Here is a 23966-nt window from a genome sequence, read left to right as displayed (position 1 = left end):
TAAACAGCAGCACAATGCGATGGTACATTCAAAAACTAGATCTCATACACTTTTTCCAAGTCTTACAACTCTGGATCAAGTTTCAATTTTTATACTTCAACTTTTTTTTTGCAATACACTGAATTCACCATGAAACCAAACATGATAAATCAATCTAATTTTGATTTGTGTATTGACAGTTATCAGGGGAGGCTCATCATAGCACAGAAGGAAGCCATTCGGCTCTTTGCAAGAACACTTCAGCTAGTCCCACTCTCCTGCCCTTTCCCTGTAGCCTTGCAAATGTTTTTCCTCAGGTATTTATCTAACTCCTTTGAAAGCCATGATTGAATTTGCCTCCACCACCCTTTCAGGCAGTTCATACCAGATCCTAACCACTTGCTGTGTAAAAAAAGTTTTTCCTCATATCGCCTTTGGTTCTTTTGCCAATCACCGTAGATCCTTTGGTTCTCGACCCTTCTGCCAATAGGAATAGTTTCTCACCGTCTACTCTGTCCAGACCGCTCATGATTTTGAACACCTCTATCAAATCTCCTCTCACTCTTCTCTGGCCTAAGGAGAACAACCCCAGCTTCTCCAATCTATCCATGTAACTAAAGTCCCTCATCCCTGGAACCATTCTTGTAAATCTTTTCTGCACCCTCTCTAAAGCCTTCACATCCTTCCTAAAGTGCGATGCCCAGAACTGAACACACAGAATTGGCTTAGAAAACTGGAACTGGGACTATTTACTTTAGAAACGGGAATGGTAACATCGTGGTTAAGTTACAGGACTAGAAATCCAGAAGCCTGGACTTATGATCCAGAGACGCAAGTTCAAATCCCATCACAGCAGCTGTGGAATTTAAATTTAATTAAATAAAAAAATCTGTAATAAAAAGCTAGTGAAACTATCGGATTGTCGTTAAAAACGCATTTGGTTCACTAATATCACTTAGGGAAGGAAATCTGCCATCTTTACCGGGTCTGGCCTATATGTGACTCTAGACCCACAGCAATGTGGTTGACTCTTAACTGCCCTCTAAAATGGCCTAGCAAGCCACTCATTTCTAAAAAAATAACGCTACAAGGAACAAGAATAAAACCTGACTGTTCACCTGATCGACCAGAGAAAGATTGGAAACAATTTTGTACTGTGGACTGTTTCATAAGAAACTGTAAAAACGATCCCAAATAATTTTCATTAGGTACCAGGCACCAAGGAAAATAAGTACTCATTTCATCTTTGAGCAGGATATGAACCTTGATTTGGTGATGAAAGGTCGTTATCATTCTGCAGCTATCCATTCTCTCTACCCGTAGTAAATTTAAAAAAGTATAAATATGTAAATTCTATTCTGTGGTGTAGCTCAATCCTGCTCAGAACTGTTGTACAGGAGTTAGATGTAGTCCTTACTACTAGGGGGATCAAGGGGTATGGCGAGAAAGCAGGAATGGGGTACTGAAGTTGCATGTTCAGCCATGAACTCATTGAATGGTGGTGCAGGCTCGAAGGGCCGAATGGCCAACTCCTGCACCTATTTTCTATGTTTCTATGTACTTATACATACTCTCTCGGCCTTCTGCGAGAGATGGGCACTGGAGAGACCGGAGTGCATCATCACCCCCGGCAACCAAATTTTAATTTGAACCATTATTGTTAAAAGTTAATTTGTTTAAATTGTCGGTTTTAGTGCCCCTTTAATAAGGGGGCATTTGATTTACAGGTACAACCAAAATAGTTGTACTTACACATAGTTGATTTCACACTGCTTCACATTACCCTTGTCTTCATCTATAAGCTCATCTTTTGTCTTTATTACAATGTCAGCACAGGAACGGATCTGTTTAAAACAAAAATGTAAGTTTAAAAATGTAAAAAAATGCAAATAAAGTGTAAAAATGTACCTAGTCAGACCCGGCTAATCTATATACATTTAGCATAGAGAGGGAGAGCAGGATTAACAAAGCTGCTGAAATAGAAGCAGAAGGTTTAATGAAAAATAGTAAGAAATTATTGCCAGAGAAGAAAGTAGTAGTGAGAAATAAGGACACTGTTTTAGAAGGGGCGAGGCATGTTAAAAAAATTAAAGAAAATCAGAAAAAATAAGGTACAATGTTTAACCAAAATGGAGTCAAGTTTGAGTGGTATGCTTGTGAATGTACAAATCATTCCAAACAGAATTGAAGCATTTAGAAACATTAATGACTATTTGGAAGGACTCAATCCCGGACGAGCCCTCAATTGAGCGTCGGCGAGAGGTGCGTGGAGAGGGTCGGGAGTTCGTTGGTGAGGCCTGTAAAAGGCACAGCAGGGAGTCCGGGGCCCAGCGTCGGCGAGAGGTGCGTGGAGAGGAGTCGGGAGTTCGTTGGTGAGGCGTACTTGTGCAGCTACAGGGAGAAGGCAAAAAAGTAGAAAGAAACAAAAAGGTGACGTCACAGCCAAGGGGGTAAGTGATTGGCTGGTGATTGGTGAGTAGTTTTTATTTTTTCTCTTCTATAACAGTGAGTAAACTTTAGCATTGTTGTTGCTTATCTAAGGGTTAAGTCATGGCAGGACAGCTCGGTCATGTGTTATGCTCCTCCTGTACCATGTGGGAACTCAGGGACGACACCAGTGTTCCTGACGACTACGTGTGCGGGAAGTGTATCAGCCTCCAGCTCCTGATGGACCGCGTTGCGGAGTTGGAGCTGAGGGTGGATTCACTCTGGAGCATCCACGATGCTGAGAATGACGTGAGTAGCACGTGTAGCGAGTTGGTCGTACCGCAGGGAAAGAGTCCACAGCCAGATAGGGAATGGAAGACCAGCAGGAAGAGCAGTGCAAGGAAGGTAGTGCAGGAGTCCCCTGTGGTCAGCCCCTGCAAAACAGATACACTGCTTTGGGTACTGTTGGGGGGGGATGACTCATCAGGGGAGGGCAGCAGCAGCCAAGTTCATGGCACCGTGGCTGGCTCTGTTGCACAGGAGGGCAGGAAAAAGAGTGGGAGAGCGATAGTGATAGGGGATTCAATTGTAAGGGGAATAGATAGACGTTTCTGCGGCTGCAACCGAGACTCCAGGATGGTATGTTGCCTCCTTGGTGCAAGGGTCAAGGATGTCTCGGAGCGGGTGCAGGACATTCTAAAAAGGGAGGGAGAACAGCCAGTTGTCGTGGTACACACTGATACCAACGACATAGGTAAAAAAAGGGATGAGGTCCTACGAAACGAATTTAAGGAGCTAGGAGCTAAATTAAAAAGTAGGACCTCAAAATAGTAATTTCGGGATTGCTACCAGTGCCACGTGCTAGTCAGAGTAGGAATCGCAGGATAGCACAGATGAATACGTGGCTTGAGCAGTGGTGCAGCAGGGAGGGATTCAAATTCCTGGGGCATTGGAACCGGTTCTGGGGGAGGTGGGACCAGTACAAACCGGACGATTTGCACCTGGGCAGGACCGGAACCAATGTCCTAGGGGGAGTCTTTGCTAGTGCTGTTGGGGAGGAGTTAAACTAATATGCCAGGGGGATGGGAACCAATGCAGGGAGACAGAGGGAAACAAAAAGGAGACAAAAGCAAAAGACAGAAAGGAGATGAGGAAAAGTGGAGGGCAGAGAAACCCAAGGCAAAGAACAAAAAGGGCCACTGTACAGCAAAATTCTAAAAGGACAAAGGGTGTTATAAAAACAAGCTTGAAGGCTGTGTGTCGTAATGCAAGGAGTATCTGTAATAAGGTGGATGAATTAACTGTGCAAATAGATGTTAACAAATATGATGTGATTGGGATTACAGAGACGTGGCTCCAGGATGATCAGGGCTGGGAACTCAACATCCAGGGGTATTCAACATTCAGGAAGGATAGAATAAAAGGAAAAGGAGGTGGGTTAGCATTGCTGGTTAAGGAGGAGATTAATGCAATAGTTAGGAAGGACATTAGCTTGGATTATGTGGAATCTATATGGGTAGAGCTGCAGAACACCAAAGGGCAAAAAACGTTAGTGGGAGTTGTGTACAGAGCTCCAAACAGCAGTAGTGATGTTGGGGAGGGCATCAAACAGGAAATTAGGGGTGCATGCAATAAAGGTGCAGCAGTTATAATGGGTGACTTTAATATGCACATAGATTGGGCTAACCAAACGAAGCAATACGGTGGAGGAGGATTTCCTGGAGTGCATAAGGGATGGTTTTCTAGACCAATATGTCGAGGAACCAACTAGGGGGCGGCCATCTTCGACTGGGTGTTGTGTAATGAGAGAGGATTAATTAGCAATCTCGTTGTGTGAGGCCCCTTGAGGAAGAGTGACCATAATATGGTGGAATTCTGCATTAGGATGGAGAATGAAACAGTTAATTCAGAGACCATGGTCCAGAACTTAAAGAAGGGTAACTTTGAAGGTATGAGGCGTGAATTGGCTAAGATAGATTGGCGAATGATACTTAAGGGGTTGATTGTGGATGGGCAATGGCAGACATTTAGAGACCGCATGGATGAACTACAACAATTGTACATTCCTGTCTGGCGTAAAAATAAAAAAGGGAAGGTGGCTCAACCGTGGCTATCAAGGGAAATCAGGGATAGTATTAAAGCCAAGGAAGTGGCATACAAATTGGCCAGAAATAGCAGCGAACCCGGGGACTGGGAGAAATTTAGAACTCAGCAGAGGAGGACAAAGAGTTTGATTCGGGCAGGGAAAATGGAGTATGAGAAGAAGCTTGCAGGGAACATTAAGACGGATTTCAAAAGTTTCTATAGATATGTAAAGAGAAAAAGGTTAGTAAAGACAAACGTAGGTCCCCCTGCAGTCAGAATCAGGGGAAGTCATAACGGGGAACAAAGAAATGGCGGACCAATTGAACAAGTACTTTGGTTCGGTATTCACTAAGGAGGACACAAACAACCTTCCGGATATAAAAGGGGTCAGAAGGTCTAGTAAGAAGGAGGAACTGAGGGAAATCCTTATTAGTCGGGAAATTGTGTTGGAGAAATTGATGCGATTGAAGGCCGATAAATCCCCAGGGCCTGATGGACTGCATCCCAGAGTACTTAAGGAGGTGGCCTTGGAAATAGCGGATGCATTGACAGTCATTTTTCAACATTCCATTGACTCTGGATCAGTTCCTATGGAGTGGAGGGTAGCCAATGTAACCCCACTTTTTAAAAAAAGGAGGGAGAGAGAAAACAGGGAATTATAGACCGGTCAGCCTGACATCGGTTGTGGGTAAAATGATGGAATCAATTATTAAGGATGTCATAGCAGTGCATTTGGAAAGAGCTGACATGATAGGTCCAAGTCAGCATGGATTTGTGAAAGGGAAATCATGCTTGACAAGTCTTCTGGAATTTTTTGAGGATGTTTCCAGTAGAGTGGACAAGGGAGAACCAGTTGATGTGGTATATTTGGACTTTCAGAAGGCTTTCGACAAGGTCCCACACAAGAGATTAATGTGCAAAGTTAAAGCACATGGGATTGAGTGTGCTGACCTGGATTGAGAACTGGTTGTCAGACAGGAAGCAAAGAGTAGGAGTAAATAGGTACTTTTCAGAATGGCAGGCAGTGACTAGTGGGGTACCGCAAGGTTCTGTGCTGGGGCCCCAGCTGTTTACACTGTACATTAATGATTTAGACGAGGGGATTAAATGTAGTATCTCCAAATTTGCAGATGACACTAAGTTGGGTGGCAGTGTGAGCTGCGAGGAGGATGCTATGAGGCTGCAGAGTGATTTGGATAGGTTAGGTGAGTGGGCAAATGCATGGCAGATGAAGTATAATGTGGATAAATGTGAGGTTATCCACTTTGGTGGTAAAAACAGAGAGACAGACTATTATCTGAATGGTGACAGATTAAGAAAAGGGGAGGTGCAAAGAGACCTGGGTGTCATGGTACATCAGTCATTGAAGGTTGGCATGCAGGTACAGCAGATGGTTAAGAAAGCAAATGGCATGTTGGCCTTCATAGCGAGGGGATTTGAGTACAGGGGCAGGGAGATGTTGCTACAGTTGTACAGGGCCTTGGTGAGGCCACACCTGGAGTATTGTATACAGTTTTGGTCTCCTAACCTGAGGAAGGACATTCTTGCTATTGAGGGAGTGCAGCGAAGGTTCACCAGACTGATTCCCGGGATGGCGGGACTGACCCATCAAGAAAGACTGGATCAACTGGGCTTGTATTCACTGGAGTTCAGAAGAATGAAAGGGGACCTCATAGAAACGTTTAAAATTCTGATGGGTTTAGACAGGTTAGATGCAGGAAGAATGTTCCCAATGTTGGGGAAGTCCAGAACCAGGGGACACAGTCTAAGGATAAGGGATAAGCCATTTGGGACCGAGATGAGGAGAAACTTCTTCACACAGAGTGGTGAACCTGTGGAATTCTCTACCACAGAAAGTTGTTGAGGCCAATTCACTAAATATATTCAAAAAGGAGTTAGATGAAGTCCTTACTACTAGGGGGATCAAGGGGTATGGCGAGAAAGCAGGAATGGGGTACTGAAGTTGCATGTTCAGCCATGAACTCATTGAATGGCGGTGCAGGCTAGAAGGGCCGAATGGCCTACTCCTGCACCTATTTTCTATGTTTCTATGTCTAATACATTAGTTACAACAGACTCATGGCTTCAGTTTCAATAGGACTGGAAAATTACTATTACAAAAGCAAAATTACTGCCACTACTTTCCAGTTCTGATGAAAGGTCATCGACCTGAAACGTTAACTCGGTTTCTCTCTCCACAGATGCTGCCTGACCTGCTCAGTATTTCCAGCATTTTCTCTTTCTATCATATTGGAAAGTTACTATTCCTGGTTATAATAGTTTCAGGAGACATAACATGGAACGATGGCAACATTAATAAAGGAGCCTATTACAACAGTGACTACACTCCAAAAGAACTTAATTGGCTAATAAGTGCTGAGACATCCCGTGGTCATGAAAGACGCTATATTTAAATGCAAGTCTTTCTTTCTATCATTGTGTTAGAAAGTAAGGATGTTCCAGGGTCTTATATTAAAAATCTAAATGCATTGAGTTAAGGAATAAAATGAAAATTGTAAAATTCTCGGTGTATAATGCAGATCAAAGTGTGGAGATAAGATAGGGATTTAGATTTGCTGATAGTTCAGCAAATAGTGAAAACAAAGGGCAATAATATTGGGTGCTTATTACTATCCCAAGATAAACTTGGATAAAATGCTAGTGATGAAAGTGGCGAATGATCTTTAAAATGCAAGTAAGACTGCTTCCCAGGTCAGTACGTTTCTAATTAAACAAGGGAAGAAACATTGTTTGATTTGGTTCTGGGAAAGGAAGTGGGGCAAATATCTGATGTCAGATTGTGAGAACAATTGGGAAATAGAGACATAGTTATGTTCAAAGTAAGACTGTAAAAGGACTATGAACAGTCAAAGATAAGGGTCCTAAATTTGGAAAAGGCAAAGTTCAATGATAATAGCAAGGATCTGGTGCAAATTAACTGGTCAGAAAAGTTACCAAACTGGATTGTCAGATCAGCAGTCAGATTCTTAAAATATTAGATGCATAGAGTACAAAATAAATATATTTCTAGAAGATAAAATGGGAATGCATCAAAGAATAGAGTTATGTGGAGAAAGATGGAGATTAAAGCCAACTGAAACAAAGGTGGCATATGATAAAACTAGGACTAAGGAAAATCATGAGGAATATAGAAAATGCAATGGGAAGGTAAAAAGGGGGGAAATAAGCTAGTAGATAATACAAAAGGGAATGTAAGCATATAGAATTGTAGAAATAACTAAAAAAAGAAATTGGTCTGGAAAAATGTGCAGATCTCTAGGTGAGAAGCTAGGGAATAAACATGTGACCCGGCATGTCCAGGTGTTGTTGCTTCATTGATTTGGAGGTCATCTGGGATACTGAAGGGATTGTGTGAGGTGATTGACAACAAGAGGTGAACTCTTCTATCATGTCACTCAATGGTCAACAGAATTGAGGAGGTTTCTTTGGAAATGGAGGATATGCAAGTTGGTGTTTTGCGACTAAAGTCTTCAGTTCTTAGTTTTATTCTAGTTCTTTCAATTGTTCTTGTAGAAGGTGTAGTTCTTTGTCTGCTATATGTAGAAGGGTGTCTCTGTAAAAATCTCCCACACAGAGAGAAAGGTTATAGAAGTTAACATTGCACACTGGCCAGATACATTCAGAAGTAATTGAATTGTATTGAAAGCATAACTGAATAAATATTTAAAGAGGAAGATACATGGTGTTGGGAAACAGTGGAGCAGTCGATTAGTTTGTATTGACTAGCAAAGAAACAGCACAGTTATGATAGGCTAAATAGCTTGCTCTTATACAGTAGTCAATGATTTTGTTAATTAATTAAGTGCACTCTATCTTTTATTCAGCCAGAATATGATAGCATTTTTCAGTCTGTTAAATATAGCACAGTGAACATTTTAGATTATCTCAAATTATTTCATTGGGAAATGCCAAACCTCGTGTCAACATTACCCAAGAATAACTGTGACCAGCCAATAAGTGGCTTTAATTGATGAAAGTGATTGTGTGAAGCAGGCTCAGTGTAAACTCTGAAGCAGCTATTAAATGCCAGCCTCCTGGTAAAAGGCATCATTTGTCTTTCATATTAAAGAGGCAGAAACAATGGAAATCTGATGTTTGATGTTCATTTACATTAATTTGAACTCAGAAGGAGGTATACAGATTAACTATGCCAAAAAACAATGGTTTTAGATATCAATGAACAACTTGTTACTTAGCTCAAAGCTAATATATATTAATGAAATAATAAAAATAATCTATTTGCAGGTAGTCTCCTCCCTTCCGGGCTAAGCACTTGTGGCCAATGGACAGGGGGATGACATGCTCCAATACCACTTTGAACCAAATACTGAAAGATGCACAAGTGCATCAGGGAACAACTCAATTTTTCCTCCCTCCACGCCTTTGAAGAATCTGTTATGCCTGAGACTGCACAGATTAAAGGATATATTTAACAATTTTGATATTTAACAACTTAGAAATTTAATTTCAATTTCAAAATTCATAGATGAGATTACCAGCTAAAACGGAAACACATGGAATTGAAGGTTCCTTCATGAAAAGGATCGGAAACTGATTGGAAGATAGAAGGCAGAGACTTGGGATACAAGGATTATTTTTAGATTGGCAAAAAAATAATGTCCTTAGTAATTCATGCTGGAATTCCAGCTTTTCATTCAATGTATAAATGACCTATATTTAATAGAGGGGAGTATATGCAAATTTTCAGATTATACTAGGATAGGAAATATAGTGAACTTTGAAAAAAAGTGCAGAAAATTGCAAAAGGATCTGTTAGAACTCCTTGAGGTGGTTTCAGAGCTTGTGCATAAATGATATGTGACATTGTTCATCTATATTCCAACAAGGCTTTCAATATAGTTCAAGTACATAAAAGGTAGAAAAGCACAGAACTAGTGGATGGTTATTGAAGTGAATAATTTTATTTAGATCATAAAAGCATTCTACAATCAGCTCTATTTCAGTGATGAGTAATCAATCTATGGAACAGATGCAAATTTGTAATTTTTTTCAGAACATAATACTGTATACCATCATATACATGAATAATTTGAGACATGGCATATGTGGTGTAGCATGCTTGGGAGGAACAGGTGACTTTGGACCTATGGTTCCCAAATCTCTCTACAATTGGAGTTTTCCTTGCTTCATGTCGGAGTCTGTTGTAGACCCATTGATACAGATTGATTGCTATCATTAGTCAACAACTCCATTATTCTTTCGTGCAACTACCAGGATTGAAGATGGTGAACTAGATGGATCTTGGTCTTTTTTTCATCCATCAATTCCTATGTTTTTATACACACAGACTGATAATAGGAAACCTGCATCCACTATTATTTAGATTCAGTGCATTAACTGTTTGAATCCTGGCACACCAGTGTCTTTTCAGTAATTACAACTAAGTCATTCAGAATGTAGAATTTGTTACTTGGTAATAAATCAAATCAGGCATGTGAGAGTGAAGCCACATCAACTTAAAAAGAAAAGTGGAAGAAACAGGTTATCCTCTGGTTTAATTTACAATCAAACCAGAATCCACAGGAATACCTTTATCATCTCCTCCTCTCCGGCTGTTTTTCGCTTTGCAATAATGTCACCTTCATCATTAGAGATGAAGCAGCTGTTTGAAGCCATTAATGCCAACTTTCCCTGGGAAAAGAAAAGCTAGTGAGTATACAATGCTGTAACCATACAAATATGCATGCTTTATAAATACTATTGAAATCTGTCTGCAAGCACATACATACACACGCAATAGACGATAGTCATGTATGCAAGAAAAAAGACTCAAAGTTACACTATTTGAATAGTTATAGGTCACGATACTGTAGACTTAACCAACGTTCCCTTATAAGCTGCGTGGCTGCGCAGCTCTTTGCCGGTCCCACGCAGCCCGGGACTAGCTTTTGCAATGTTAAAGTTTGCGCATGTGCAAAACTGTGAATGGGCCCACACCCAAAAAAAATTACAGGGCACATTGGTCCTAACCTACACAACAGGTCATAGGTCATACGTCACACATTCTCATGTACATGGAAACACAAGAACATAAGTATTATGTATGGAGAAAGAGTCAGACTGAACACTGAGCTCAAAGTAAAGTGTGACTGTAGTCTTTTATTGCAGGTCTCCAGAGTGCCTCTCCAACCTGTGAGGCCTCCTTAAATAACTGTGCTCCCAAGTGATCCTTTGGGACTCCATGGGGATGAGCCCTCTGGTGGCTGTATAGAATAAATACAAGTTTACATATATAACACCACCCGCCCGCCACCCCCCGACTGAAGTCAACAGTGTAACTATTTACAAGGTGAGTCGACCTGGGGCCCTTCTTGCCCTGGTTGATCGTCTCGATGTGAAAGCTGGTGTTGGTGAATAAACTGTTGGGTCCTCGCTGGGCTGCTGTGCAGCTGGCCTTGCTGGGCTGCCTGGTATGGTGGGTCTGCTGGGCTGCTGTGGATGATGGATTCTGCTTCGTGGCCAACCATGGTGCTGGTTGCCACTGGTGTGTATGTTGGGGGGGGAGGGTTCAAAGAAGGTAGGGCCCAAAGTGGGTTGATCAGGATAGTCCCTGAACCTGAATTTGATTTGGTCCAAGTGTTTCTGATGATTGAGTCCATTTGAAAGTTTGACCCGAAACACCCTGCTCCCTTCTTTGGCCACAACAGTGCCGGGAAGCCACTTGGGACCTTGTCCATAACTCAATACAAATACAGGATCATTGATTTCAATCTCGCGTGACACATTTGCGTTATCATGCTTATGTACTTTGTTGAAGCCGCCTGCTCTCTACCTGTTCATGTAGATCAGGGTGAGAGCATTGTCTTAAGTGCTCTTTTCATGAGCAGTTCAGATGGGATCCCAGTGAGCGAATGGGGTCTCGTGCGGTAGCTAAGCAGGACTCGGGATAGGTGAGTCTGCAGTGAGCCTTCAGTTGCCCTTTTCAAGCCTTGCTTGATGGTTTGCATTGCGCTCTCTGCCTGACCAATGGACGCTGGTTTAAACGGGGCAAATGTGACATGTTTGATCCCGTTGCGGGTCATGAATTCTTTGAACTCAGCACTGGTAAAACACGGCCCGTTGTCGCTCACCAGGACATCGGGTAGGCCGTGTGTGGCAAACATGGCCCGCAGGCTTTCAGTAGTGGCAGCGGACATGCTAGCCGACATTATAAGACATTCAATCCATTTAGAGTACACATCTACAACCACAAAGAACATTTTACCCAAGAACGGGCCTGCATAATCGACATGTACCCTAGACCACGGTTTGGAGGGCCAAGACCAAAAACTTAGCGGCGCCTCCCTGGGTGCATTGCTTAACTGCGAGCATGTATTACATCTGTGAACACAGGACTCTTCAGTCCGCATTGATACTGGGCCACCACACGTGGGATCTGGCTATCGCTTTCATCATTACGATGCCTGGTGGGTACTGTGGAGGTCACAGATGAAGGTGTCTCTGCCCTTCTTGGGAACCACTACTCGATTGCCCCACAGAAGGCAGTCTGCCTGTATAGACATTTCATCTTTGCGTGTTTGAAACGGCTTTATCTCTTCCTGCATTTCCATGGGACACTGGACCAGCTCCCGTGAAGCACACAGTTTTTGACTAGGGACAATAAGGGGTCCTGGTTCGTCCAGGTTTTGAGCTGCCAGGCGGTGACGGGTGATTGCTTACTCTCAAATGCTTCCATAACCATGGCTCGATCTGCGGGCTGTGCCATTTCCACCCCCATGGTGGGCAATGGCAGCCTACTGAGAGTATCGGCGCAGTTTTCTGTGCCTGGCCTGGGGCGGATGGCATAGTTGTATGCGGACAATGTGAGCGCCCATCTCTGGATGCGGGCCGATGCACTGGTGTTTATCCCCCTATTCTCGGAAAACCGGGATATGAGTGGCTTATGGTCAGTTTCCAATTCGAATTTTAGCCCGAACAGATAATAATGCATTTTCTTTACCCCATAGACACATGCTAACGCATCTTTTTCAATCGTGCTGTAGGCTCTCTCAGCCTTAGACAGACTCCTGGATGCATAAGTTACTGGTTGCAATTTCCCAAAATCATCAGCTTGTTGCAATACACACCCGATGCCATATGATGACGCATCACATGCTAATACCAAATGCTTACATGGATTATACAACACAAGCAATTTGTTTGAGCATAACAATTTTCTAGCTTTAACAAAGGCATTTTCTTGGCTTTTGCCCCATGCCCATTCGTCTCCTTTACGCAGTAAGACGTGCAGTGGTTCTAACAGTGTGCTGAGACCTGGTAAGAAGTTACCAAAATAGTTCAGGAGTCCTAGAAACGACCGCAGCTTCGTCACCTCGAGGTCTGTGGCCTCGGTGTGTTCGCGATTGCCTCCGTCTTCGAATCGATGGGCCTGATGCCGTCCGCCACGATCCTCCCCCTCCTCAGGAACTCCACTTCAGGTGCCAGGAAAACGCATTTCGAGCATTTTAACCCGAGTCCCACGTGGTTGAGTCGACTAAGAACCTCCTCCAGGTTCTGCAGATGCTTGACTGTGTCCCGACCTGTAACCAAGATGTCGTCCTGGAAGACCACGGTGCGCGGGACCGACTTCAGTAAGCTTCCCATGTTTCTCTGGAATATCGCCGCCGCTGTTCGAATTCCAAATGGGCATCTGTTATAAATGAAAAGACCTTTGAGCGTGTTGATGCAGGTGAGGGCCTTCGATGATTCCTCCAGTTCCTGAGTCATGTAGGCTGAAGTCAAATCCAGCTTCGTGAACGTCTTTCCTCCCGCCAGCGTTGCAAAGAGGTCGTCGGCCTTTGGTAGTGGGTATTGGTCCTGCAGGGAGAAACGATTGATAGTTACTATGTAATCGCCACAGATTCTGACGGTGCCGTCTCCCTTGAGGACTGGGACAATAGGACTGACCCACTCGTTGAACTCGATTGGTGAGATGATGCCCTCTCTTTGCAGCTGGTCTAGCGCGATCTCTACCCTTTCTCTCATCATGTATGGTACTGCTCTCGCCTTGTGATGGATGGGTCGCGCCCCCGGAATTAGATGGATCTGCGCTTTTGTTCCTTGGAATTTCCTGATGCCTGGTTTGAACAGCAAAGGGAACTTGTTTAAGACCTGGGCACACGAAGTATCGTCAGCGGGCGATAGTGCTCAGATGCCGCCCCAGTTCCAGCGTATCTTTCCCAGCCAGCCCCTGCAGAGCAGCGTGAGACCATCGCCCGGTACCACCCAGAGTGGTAGCTTGTGCACCGCTCTATCGTAGGGGACCTTTATGGTAGCACTGCCGATTACGGGAATCAGTTCCTTTGTGTAAGTTCTTAGTTTCGTGCGAATTGGAGCAAAGACTGGCCTTGAGGCCTTTGCTGCACCAGTTTCTCGAAAGTCTTTTTGCCCATGATGGACTGGCTCGCGCCAGTGTCCGGCTCCATTGACACCGGGAGTCCATTTAGTTCAACATTCAGCATTATTGGGGGACAATTCGTGGTGAATGTGTGCAACCCATGTACTTCTGTCTCCTCGGTCTGAGGCACTGGTTCGTCGTGATCCTCCGTGGATCTGTCCTTCTCTGCAACATGGTGGTTTGGAGGTTTAGCAGGATTTGCAGCTCGCCTGCACATACGTTGGAGGTGTCCCATTGTTCCACAGCCCTTGCAAACATACCCTTTGAATCGGCATGAATGGAAATGATGATCACCCCCGCAGCGCCAACAAGATGTTAATGGCCTTGCATTCATCCCCTTTGGTGGTGGACTCAGACATCTGCGGACGTGCAGCTGCAGGTATGTGAGACCTGCCCTGTACGTTGGGATTTGAAAACATCACTTTGTTTACAGTACTTGTAGCAGCACTTGTGTGCTGAGAGATTTGCTTAGTATTGTCTCTGGTGGCAATGAACGTCTGGGCTATCGCTATGGCCTTACTCAAGGTTGGGGTCTCTACAGTCAAAAGTTTGCGAAGTATGGTTTCGTGGCCAGTGCCAAGTACGAAAAAGTCTCCGAGCATGTGCTCCAAATGTCCTTCAAATTCGCAATGTCCTGCAAGGCATCTTAGTTCGGTGACATAACTTGCCACTTCCTGGCCTTCAGACCTTTTGCAGGTGTAGAACCGGTACCTCGCCATCAGAACGCTTTCCTTCGGGTTCAAATGCTCTCGGACCAGTGTGCACAAATCATCGTATGATTTCTCCGTGGGTTTCGCTGGAGTAAGCAGATTCTTAATGAGGCCATATGTTGGTGCCCCACAGACGGCGAGAAGGATCGCCCTTTGTTTGACAGTGTTCTCCATGTAGCTCGTTGGCTACAAAGTATTGGTCGAGTGGCTCCACAAAAGTTTCCCAATCATCTCCCTCCGAGAATTTCTCCAGGCTGCCCACTGTTCTCTGCATCTTTGGGTTCACTACCTGTATCTCGTCACCAGTTGTTATGTATGGAGAAAGAGTTAGACTGAACATTGTGAGCTCAAAGTAAAGTGTGACCATAGTCTTTTATTGCAGGTCTCCAGAGTGCCTCTTCAACCTGTGAGGCTTCAATGTTGGAATCAATTATTAAGGATGAAATAGCAGTGCATTTGGAAAGCCGTGACCGGATCGGTCCAAGTCAGCATGGATTTATGAAAGGGAAATCATGCTTGACAAATCTTCTAGAATTTTTTTGAGGATGTAACTAGTAGAGTGGACAAGGGAGAACCAGTGGATGTGGTGTATTTGGACTTTCAAAAAGCTTTTGACAAGGTCCCACACAAGAGATTGGTGTGCAAAATTAAAGCACATGGTACTGGGGGGTAATGTATTGCCGTGGATAGAGAACTGGTTGGCAGACAGGAAGCAGAGAGTCGGAATAAACGGGTCCTTTTCAGAATGGCAGGCAGTGACTAATGGGGTGCCACAGGGCTCAGTGCTGGGACCCCAGCTATTTACAATATACATTAATGATTTAGATGAAGGAATTGAGTGTAATATCTCCAAGTTTGCAGATGATACTGAGCTGGGTGGCGGTGTGAACTGTGAGGAGGATGCCAAGAAGCTGCAGGGTGACTTGGACAGGTTAGGTGAGTGGGCAAATGCATGGCAGATGCAGTATAATGTGGATAAATGTGAGGTTATCCAATTTGGTGGGAAAAACACGAAGGCAAAATATTATCTGAATGGCAGATTAGGAAAAGGGGCAGTGCAACAAGACCTGGGTGTCATGGTCCATAAATCATTGAAAGTTGGCATGCAGGTACAGCAGGTGGTGAAGAAAGCAAATGGCATGTTGGCCTTCATAGCTAGGGAATTTGAGTATAGGAGCAGGGAGGTCTTACTGCAGTTGTACAGGGCCTTGGTGAGGCCTCACCTGGAACATTGTGATCAGTTTTGGTCTCCTAATCTGAGGAAGGACATTCTTGCTATTGAGGGAGTGCAGCGAAGGTTCACCAAACTGATTCCCAGGATGGCAGGACTGACATATGAGGGGAGACTGGATCGACTGGGCCTGTATTCACTGGAGTTTAGATGAATGAGAGGGGATCTCATAGAAACATATAAAATTCTGACGGGACTGGACAGGTTAGATGCAGGAAGAATGTTCCCGATGTTGGGGAAGTCCTGAACCAGGAATCACAGTCTAAGGATAAGGGGTAAGCCATTTAGGACTGAGATGAGGAGAAACTTCTTCACTCAGAGAATTGTGAACCTGTGGAATTCTCTACCGCAGAGAGTTGTTGACGCCAGTTCGTTAGATATATTCAAGAGTGAGTTAGATGTGGCCCTTATGGCTAAAGGGATCAAGGGGTATGGAGGTGAATGATCAGCCATGATCTTATTGAATTGGGGTGCAGGCTCAAAGGGCCGAATGGCCTACTCCTGCACCTATTTTCTCTGTGTTCTATGTTCGATGTTTCAATGAGGCCTTCAATACCTGTGCTCCCAAGGGATTATGGGATCCCTTGGGACTCCAGGGGACGAGCCCTCTGGTGGCTGTACTGAGTAAATACAAGTTTATATATATAACAATAAGAATGAGGAGTCGGAATAGGCCATACAGCCCCTCGAGCCTACTCCACCATTCAATAAGTTCATGACTGATTTTCAACCTCAACTCCACTTTCTCGACTGATCTCCATATCACTGGATTCCGCATCGACAGTTATCCTAGAGGCAGTCGCAGGAGACAACTTTACAACAATTACAATACTCGCAAGCTATAAATATTATTCTTTTAAATCTGAAACATGCCAAGTGTATTCCTGGTATATCGCTCCATCACTGGTAGCCGTGCCTTCTGCTGCCTAAGCACCAACTTCTGGAATTCCCTTTCTAAATCTCTCTGCTTCTCTCTCCTCCTTTAGTAGGCTCCTTAAAACCTACCTCTTTGATCAAGTTTTTGGTCATCTGTCCTGGTATCTCCTTATGTGGTCGGATGTCAAATTTTTTTTGATAACATTTCTGTGAAACGCCTTGGAATGTTTTACTGTTAAATGCGCCATTATAAATTCAAGTTGTTGTTACAGATATATGTTCTACAATGTTTCAATTAACTTATTCAGTGTTTCATATTTTAGAAACATAGAAATGAGATGCAGGAGCAGGACATTCGGCCCCTCGAGCCTGCACCGCCATTCAATAAGATCATGGCTGATCATTCAACCTCAGTACCCCTTTCCTGCTTTCTCTCCATACCCCTTGATCTCTTTGGCCGTAAGGGCCATATCTAACTCCCTTTTGAATATATCTAACGAACTGGCCTGAACAACTTTCTGCGGTACAGAATTCCACAGGTTAATCACTCGCTGAGTGAAGAAGTTTCTCCTCATCTCAGTCCTAAATGGCTTAGCCCTTATTCTTAGACTGTGACCCCGGTTCTGGGACTCCCCAGCAACGGGAACATTCTACCTACCTCTAACCTGTCCAATCCCATCAGAATTTTATGTTTCTATAAGATCCCCTCTCATTCTTCTAAACTCCAGTGGATACAAGCCTAGTTGATCCAGTCTCTCCTCATATGTCAGTCCTGTCATCCCAGGAATCAATGTGGTGAACCTTCGCTGTACTCCCTCAATAGCAAAAACATCCTTCCTCAGATTAGGAGACCAAAACTAACACAATATTCCAGGTGAGGCCTCACCAAGGCTTTGTACAACTCCAATAAGACCTCCCTGCTCCTATACTCAAATCCTCGAGCTATGAAGGCCAACATGCCATTTGCCTTCGTCACCGCCTGCTGTACCTGCATGCCAAACTTCAATGACTGATGTACCATGACGCCCAGGTCCTGTTGCACCTCCCCTTTTCCTAATCTGTCACTATTCAAATAATATTCTGTCTTCCTGTTTTTGCCACCAAAGTGGATAACCTCACATTTATCCATATTATACTGCATCTGCCATGCATTTTCCCACTCACCGAACCTGTCCAAGTCACCCTGCAGCCTCTTAGCATCCTCCTCACAACTCACACCGCCACCCAGCTTTGTGTCATCTGCAAACTTGGAGATATTACACTCAATTCCTTCATCTAAATCATTAATGTATATTGTAAATAGCTGGGCTCCCAGCACTGAGCCCTGCGGCACCCCTTTAGTCACTGCCTGCCATTCTAAAAAGGACCCGTTTATCCCGACTTTCTGCTTCCTGTCTGCCAACCAGTTCTCTATCCACGGCAATACATTACCCCCAATACCATGTGCTTTAATTTTGCACACCAATCTCTTGTGTGGGACCTTGTCAAAAGCTTTTTGAAAGTCCAAATACACCACATCCACTGGTTCTCCCTTGTCTACTCTACCAGTTACATCCTCAAAAAATTCTAGAAGATTTGTCAAGCATGATTTCCCTTTCATAAATCCATGCTGACTTGGACCGATCCTGACACTGCTTTCCAAATGCGCTGCTATTTCATCTTTAATAATTGATTCCAACATTTTATGCAAATTTGGTCAGTTTTTAAATATCGCACACAATATGCAACTCTATCTAAACGTCACTACCGTGTCACAATATTTTCCATCTAACATTAAGGGCCCGAAATTCATCGACATACCACCCACTTACCGCCCCCAAAACACAAGTTTAGTCAAAAAACTGGTACATATCGCCGACATACCGCCCGGCGGAAGTTTCATCAATGATATACCACCGGGTGATATGCACACCGCCTGCCCCTGCAGACTGCCAACATGTTGCCCAAAAGTGCAAGTTTCATGACATACCGCCAACATACCACCGGAACTGCGTACCGTCCTGGAGAAGGTGCTTTTAAGTGGATCTTAAGTGGGCGGTATGTACACAGAGCTGACAGGTTTGTTTAATACCACACTGATCTTTATAGTTCTCCACAGTTTGATGTATTTTTAAATGGATTGTAGTATTTTCTAGTGTTAGGCAATAATATAAATAGTCTAGTAAAGCCTTATTTACTCCTTTATTAATGAACGATAATAAACATTTTATTAATCTCTCCCACACCTGTCTCTTTCATCCCCCCCACAGCAATCTCTCACCCCCCTCCCCCCACCACCTCAGGTCGGCAGTCGCTGGCCTCTCGTCGGTGCCTCTCGGGGAGCAGAGCTTGACAGCTGTGTGTGCACAACTCGGGAGCTGTAGATTCCGGAGTCAAAAGGCTTCCTCTACCCGCTGCACTCCACTCCTGTTACCGCTGAGAAAAGTGGGATGACACTCCCGCCCACTCGACCTCAGCAGTAAAAAAAATGATGCACCACCCGGAGACCGCCGAAAAACGGATCTGCCTGTCGCAGTGCATGCCTACCTCCCCCCTGCACCTATCAGAAAATATGGGGCAATATTGTAGTGATTGTATCCTCAGTGGCCCATGATAGGCGTGAGACAGACCAGTGCCGGAAGAGGTGAAACAGCCTGGTTGCTTCGGTGAGAGTAAGTATAAAATTATTACATTTTAAATTTTAGTGGTCCACTGAATTAATTAGAATGTAAATCTGCCGGATTGTAATTAAGCTGGGTAATCTTGGTAGCTTCCCTGCTAAGATTTGGACTGGGGTCGGAACCTGCGCCCTTGAAGTCTAATTTTGCTCAGATGCCTTACATTTAATCAACAGTATTAATTATTATTTAAAAGAATGACGGGAAACAGACAGACCACAAACATTCGGCATTTCTACCACGTTAGTTTAGAAGGAGAATTTGTGTGCGCAATGTGGAAGTCTTTAACTTGGGCACCGTCTCTTTTTTGGTTACGTTGGTGGATGGGGCATGACTGAGCACTGAGTGGTCCGGTCACCTTTACCCAGACTGTGAGAGTCTCTCCGGCTGCTGTCACTCACAGTGACCCAGCCTAAACTGGGGGAGAGCTGCCCTGGCTCACTGTCTGCCCTGGGACACTTTGGGACATTAGCTCCGGCCACACTGAGGTCTCCGAGCACAGCCCATGGAGACGATGCCCCCTCCCATTACAGTCCTGATTTCCCCCCGCCCAGGGGACCTCCATCGATTCAAATAAACCGCCTAACTCCCCTCTGGCGCCGAATGGCACGGCCCGTGGATGGGGCCTTTCCTGGAGATTGTACACGAGATGTTTGGTGTCAAGTATTCGTCCTAAACACGATCTTATTAAATATTTTCTCTGAATGTAGATGTTATAACCATGCATCCATTGTGGATACAAACCGTATTTGCATTTCACGTTAAGAATAGAATGCAGGGTGACTAATTGTGGATAACAATATCTGTTGTGTTTCTGTGATAGTACCTAGTCAATTACCTTATGCCATGCTCTTGTCACATTTGCAGAGGAAGATATCTAAGAATTGGGCGGACTGGAGGAGGCCCTGCTGAGCTCCACCCGCTCACTGATTTGGAAGAACGTGTTGCAGCACTAGTGGGCACTCTCAGCCGTTCTGCCACCCGTGTTGGTGCAGATCCCATTGTTGCACCACGTGAGTAAGGTGTAAAGCAGTGGTAAATCAGTGGTAATTTAAACTAATTTAATGGAATTTCATTATACAGATTGATCCTCTCATCAGGGACTCCCTTATCCGGCACCGCTCCTCGTCCGGTACCATTCCCGGCCGCTGGGTGGCGCATGTGCAGAATGCGACTGTCAAAATTTCACTCACCAATATAATCTTTCTCCTCAATCGGCTGCTTCATCCTCATAGCCCTGCTGCAACCACAGTCCTTGGGCCAGCCGCCCTCCACAAAGCGCTCCCTCAGGGGGTCGGGCCGAATCTTCTGGGCCCGCCAACGCTTCTGGGTCCGCCGACTGTTCCGAGGCCCGCCGGCCCTTCTGGGCCCGCTGACTCTCCAGGGCCCGCCGATCGTTCAGAGGTTCGCCGACTGTTCCGAAACCTGCTGGTTCTTTGGGGTCCGCCTACTGTTCAGAGGCCTGCCAGCTCGCTGACTGAACCGGGACCCACCGGCTCTTCGGGGTCCGTTGGTTCTTTGGGGCACCCTGCACACTAATTGGCTGACTGACTAACTGACAATCAGTCCAACCAATCGGCGCACACGCATACTTATTCCAGCAACGGCACTTAAAGGCGCAGTCCACCTAAACACCTGACCTCCCTCATCCGGCAAACTCCCTTGTTCGGGACAGGCAAGGTCCCAAGGGTGCCGGATAAGGGAGGTTCAACCTGTAATATATGAATGATGTAATGTTATGCATGCAGCTTCTGTACTCTCAGGTTAATCATATGTAACATCTCTCGTTCATATTTATTGCAGTAGTGTTGCCCCTCGTCCATATGCCAGCGCAGCGCAAGCATTCTCATGTCAACCCTTCTCTTCCAATAACCTCAATTATGTTTTCCAGCTCCCCAGACTCTCGAGGCGCAAAGGGAGGCCCCTGCAACAACCCTTCTGCCGCTGCAGGTGGTCATCACCACGGGTGCAGAAGACGAAACCGAGGAGGAGGAGGAGGATGAGCAGCAGTCATCTGTGGTACCTGCGGCCACGTTTTCATCTACAGATGAAGTAGCGGGGCCAAGCGGCTTGCAGCAGGCCACTCCAAGGCATCCAGTGCCCACACAGAACCTGCGGAGGTTGAGTCGGCGAGGTAGGCATGCACTGCGACAGGCAGATCCAAACGAGGACATGGTCTCACCGTCAAGGGCGAGCATCGACATAGGTAGAGCGCTCCTCCAGGCACTTCGTGGGTTGACCGGAAATATTGCCACAATGTCCGCATGAATAACAGAATGCATGGATCGGATAGTTGTGGTAATGGGGCGAATGACCGACGCTATCGATGCCTTGCGACTTGCGATAGTTTCGGGAGACGGTGCCGTCCCACCAAGTACCACGACAGATGCGAGACAGGAGGGAGAACTTCCTTCTGACTCGGAAGACGTTTCTTCGGAAATGTCTTCTCCAGCCACTGAGGAGATTCTGCCGATGTCATCCCCCTCCACAGCAGCAGGCCTTGAGGTCCCCTGCTGCAAGACGTCTTGGTCCCATTACTCGGAGAGTTACTGGGAAACGGGGGGTTAATACAAGGGCGTGGAGGGCTCAAGGTGCAGGAGGGAGTGTCTTCTAATAATGCAAGGTAAAACATTAATGCAATGGTTGGAAACAATGGCCATGGCCAGGCAAGGATGAAATGTAACGAAACTGTAACTGTCACCAATGTAAGTTTACGCAAAGCGTTCATTTATGAGCTGCTGACGCAAGAGTTTTGCAGCTGCGTAACTACCATGAGGCTTTTCCAGTGTTACGGGTGAGGGGGGGGAGGGGGAGGGCGCGGGCGTGAGTTCATCGCCAGGCTGATTGTTCTCCCCTCCTCCCCTCCTGAGGTGGACCGGCAGTCCCATCTGGCAATTGTTGTCCTCTCCTCATAGCTAGGTTATGCAACATGCAGCACACCACAATGAACTCAGCGACCTGCTCAGGGTGGTATTGTAGGGTGCCTCCTGAGTGGGCCAGGCATCTGAAGCGCTGCTTAAGCACTCCAATTGTCTTTTTGACGATATTGCGTGTAGTGATATGGCTTTCATTGTAGCACTTCAGCTTCCATCTGGGGTTTACGCAGGTGGGGGTCATGAGCCAGCTGGCAAGGCCATTTCCTTTATCCCCCAGCATCCAACCGTGACCTTGTGGATGACTCTTAAACAGCTGAGAGACAGTGCTCTCACGCAAGATGTGTGCATCATGGATGCTCCCTGGAAAATATGCATTTACTGACATGATTATTTGCTTGTGGTCGACAACGAGCTGCACATTCAGGGAGTGGAATCCCTTTTGGTTCCGAAACACCGCTGCATCCTGCAACGGTGCTCACAGGGCGATGTGTTTACAGTCTATTGCTCCCTGCACTTTGGGGAACTTTGATATTCGTGAGAAACCCAAAGCCCTCTCAGTCGGTGCCTCCCTGGTCACAGGGAAGCTTATAAAGTCCATCCTGCGTGCGTAAAGGGCTTCAGTCACCTGTCGAATGCAGCAATGTGTAGCGTGCTGAGAAATACCGCAAATGTCGCCAGCCGACATCTTAAAGGAGCCCGATACGTAGAAGGAAAGTGCTGCAGTAACCTTAACCTCAACGGACAGTGCGGTCCTGATGGTGCTGGTAGGCTGCAGATCTCCCTCAATTAGCTGGCATATCTCACTGATGACCTCCGTTCGGAAGCACAGCCTCCTAACGCACGTGTAATCGGACAAGTCCAGGTATGATCTCTTATCCCTGTAAATGCGTTGGGTGCAACGTCTCCTCCTCTGCAGCAGTCTGCCATCTCTTTGATTGAGCACATAATGCTCTTCAATATACCTTCTCCCATCTCTCTTCTGCAGCATGTGATTAGTGATCAATACTGGTTGAGAAATTACAGGCCCCATCACTATAAATCGCTATAAATGCCTTTAATTTGTCCTCAACAAATACAAATGTGATTAGATGATTGGTAAGAGTCAAAAGGGCCCTTAAAATCAAATTGATTCTCCTCATAAGCACTTGAAGCAGCCTTTCACTACAGATCCTCAGTTAGAAAATGGTGTCCGTAGTGCCGAGGTCAGGTGATTGCAGCTTTTCTTCAACATCTTTTTCGGCCAGCGATTATTTGGGCGAAATGCCAAAAGTAACGATCGGCAATAATCTGGGCCATAATCGGGCACAAGTTTCCATTATAAGCACTATTCTCGGCCTTGCACGAGGATGATGTATTTTTTTTTAAATAGGCTGGGTGATGCAGCTCATTCATGTGTGCTGAAAGTTGGGCCGGTGATAAATGGGCTATAATCGAGCGCTAGTTTCCACTTTTCATCAAATATGGGCGATAGCCCGCATTTCAGCGCTTATATGGGCGCTAAATGGTGATGTGCCGAAAGTCTAGCCCTATGTGTGCAAGTTTAGTGTTCTTTTTCAGAATTGTTTAAATTTTAAACATTTATGTTTCAAATGTTATTTTCAGTTGGGCAGTGTGGACTTAATTGCAAATCAATATGTCCACTAAAGAACTTTTTTCAAGCGATTGATTGATTATAGTTCTGGTTGCTGAATGGTATCTTTTTCTGCT

The 23966-nt window shown here is 45.1% G+C and overlaps 1 protein-coding gene across 2 annotated transcripts in view; it reads right to left on the bottom strand.

The window, feature by feature from the left end:
* The window catches only part of frg1 (FSHD region gene 1), a 40065-nt gene that overhangs the window by 859 nt on the left and 15240 nt on the right, over positions 1-23966 (bottom strand). For both annotated transcript variants that reach the window (XM_070869636.1, XM_070869644.1), the window contains exons 6-7: positions 10063-10164; positions 1732-1823 (exon numbers count right to left, since the gene is read on the bottom strand). In XM_070869636.1, coding sequence (XP_070725737.1) covers positions 1732-1823; positions 10063-10164 — 194 coding nt within the window. The remainder of the gene's footprint in view (positions 1-1731; positions 1824-10062; positions 10165-23966) is intronic.

Source organism: Pristiophorus japonicus, chromosome 2 (assembly GCF_044704955.1).
Source record: "Pristiophorus japonicus isolate sPriJap1 chromosome 2, sPriJap1.hap1, whole genome shotgun sequence".
Lineage (NCBI taxonomy): Eukaryota > Metazoa > Chordata > Chondrichthyes > Pristiophoridae > Pristiophorus > Pristiophorus japonicus.
This window is presented reverse-complemented; position numbering and strand designations above follow the sequence as displayed.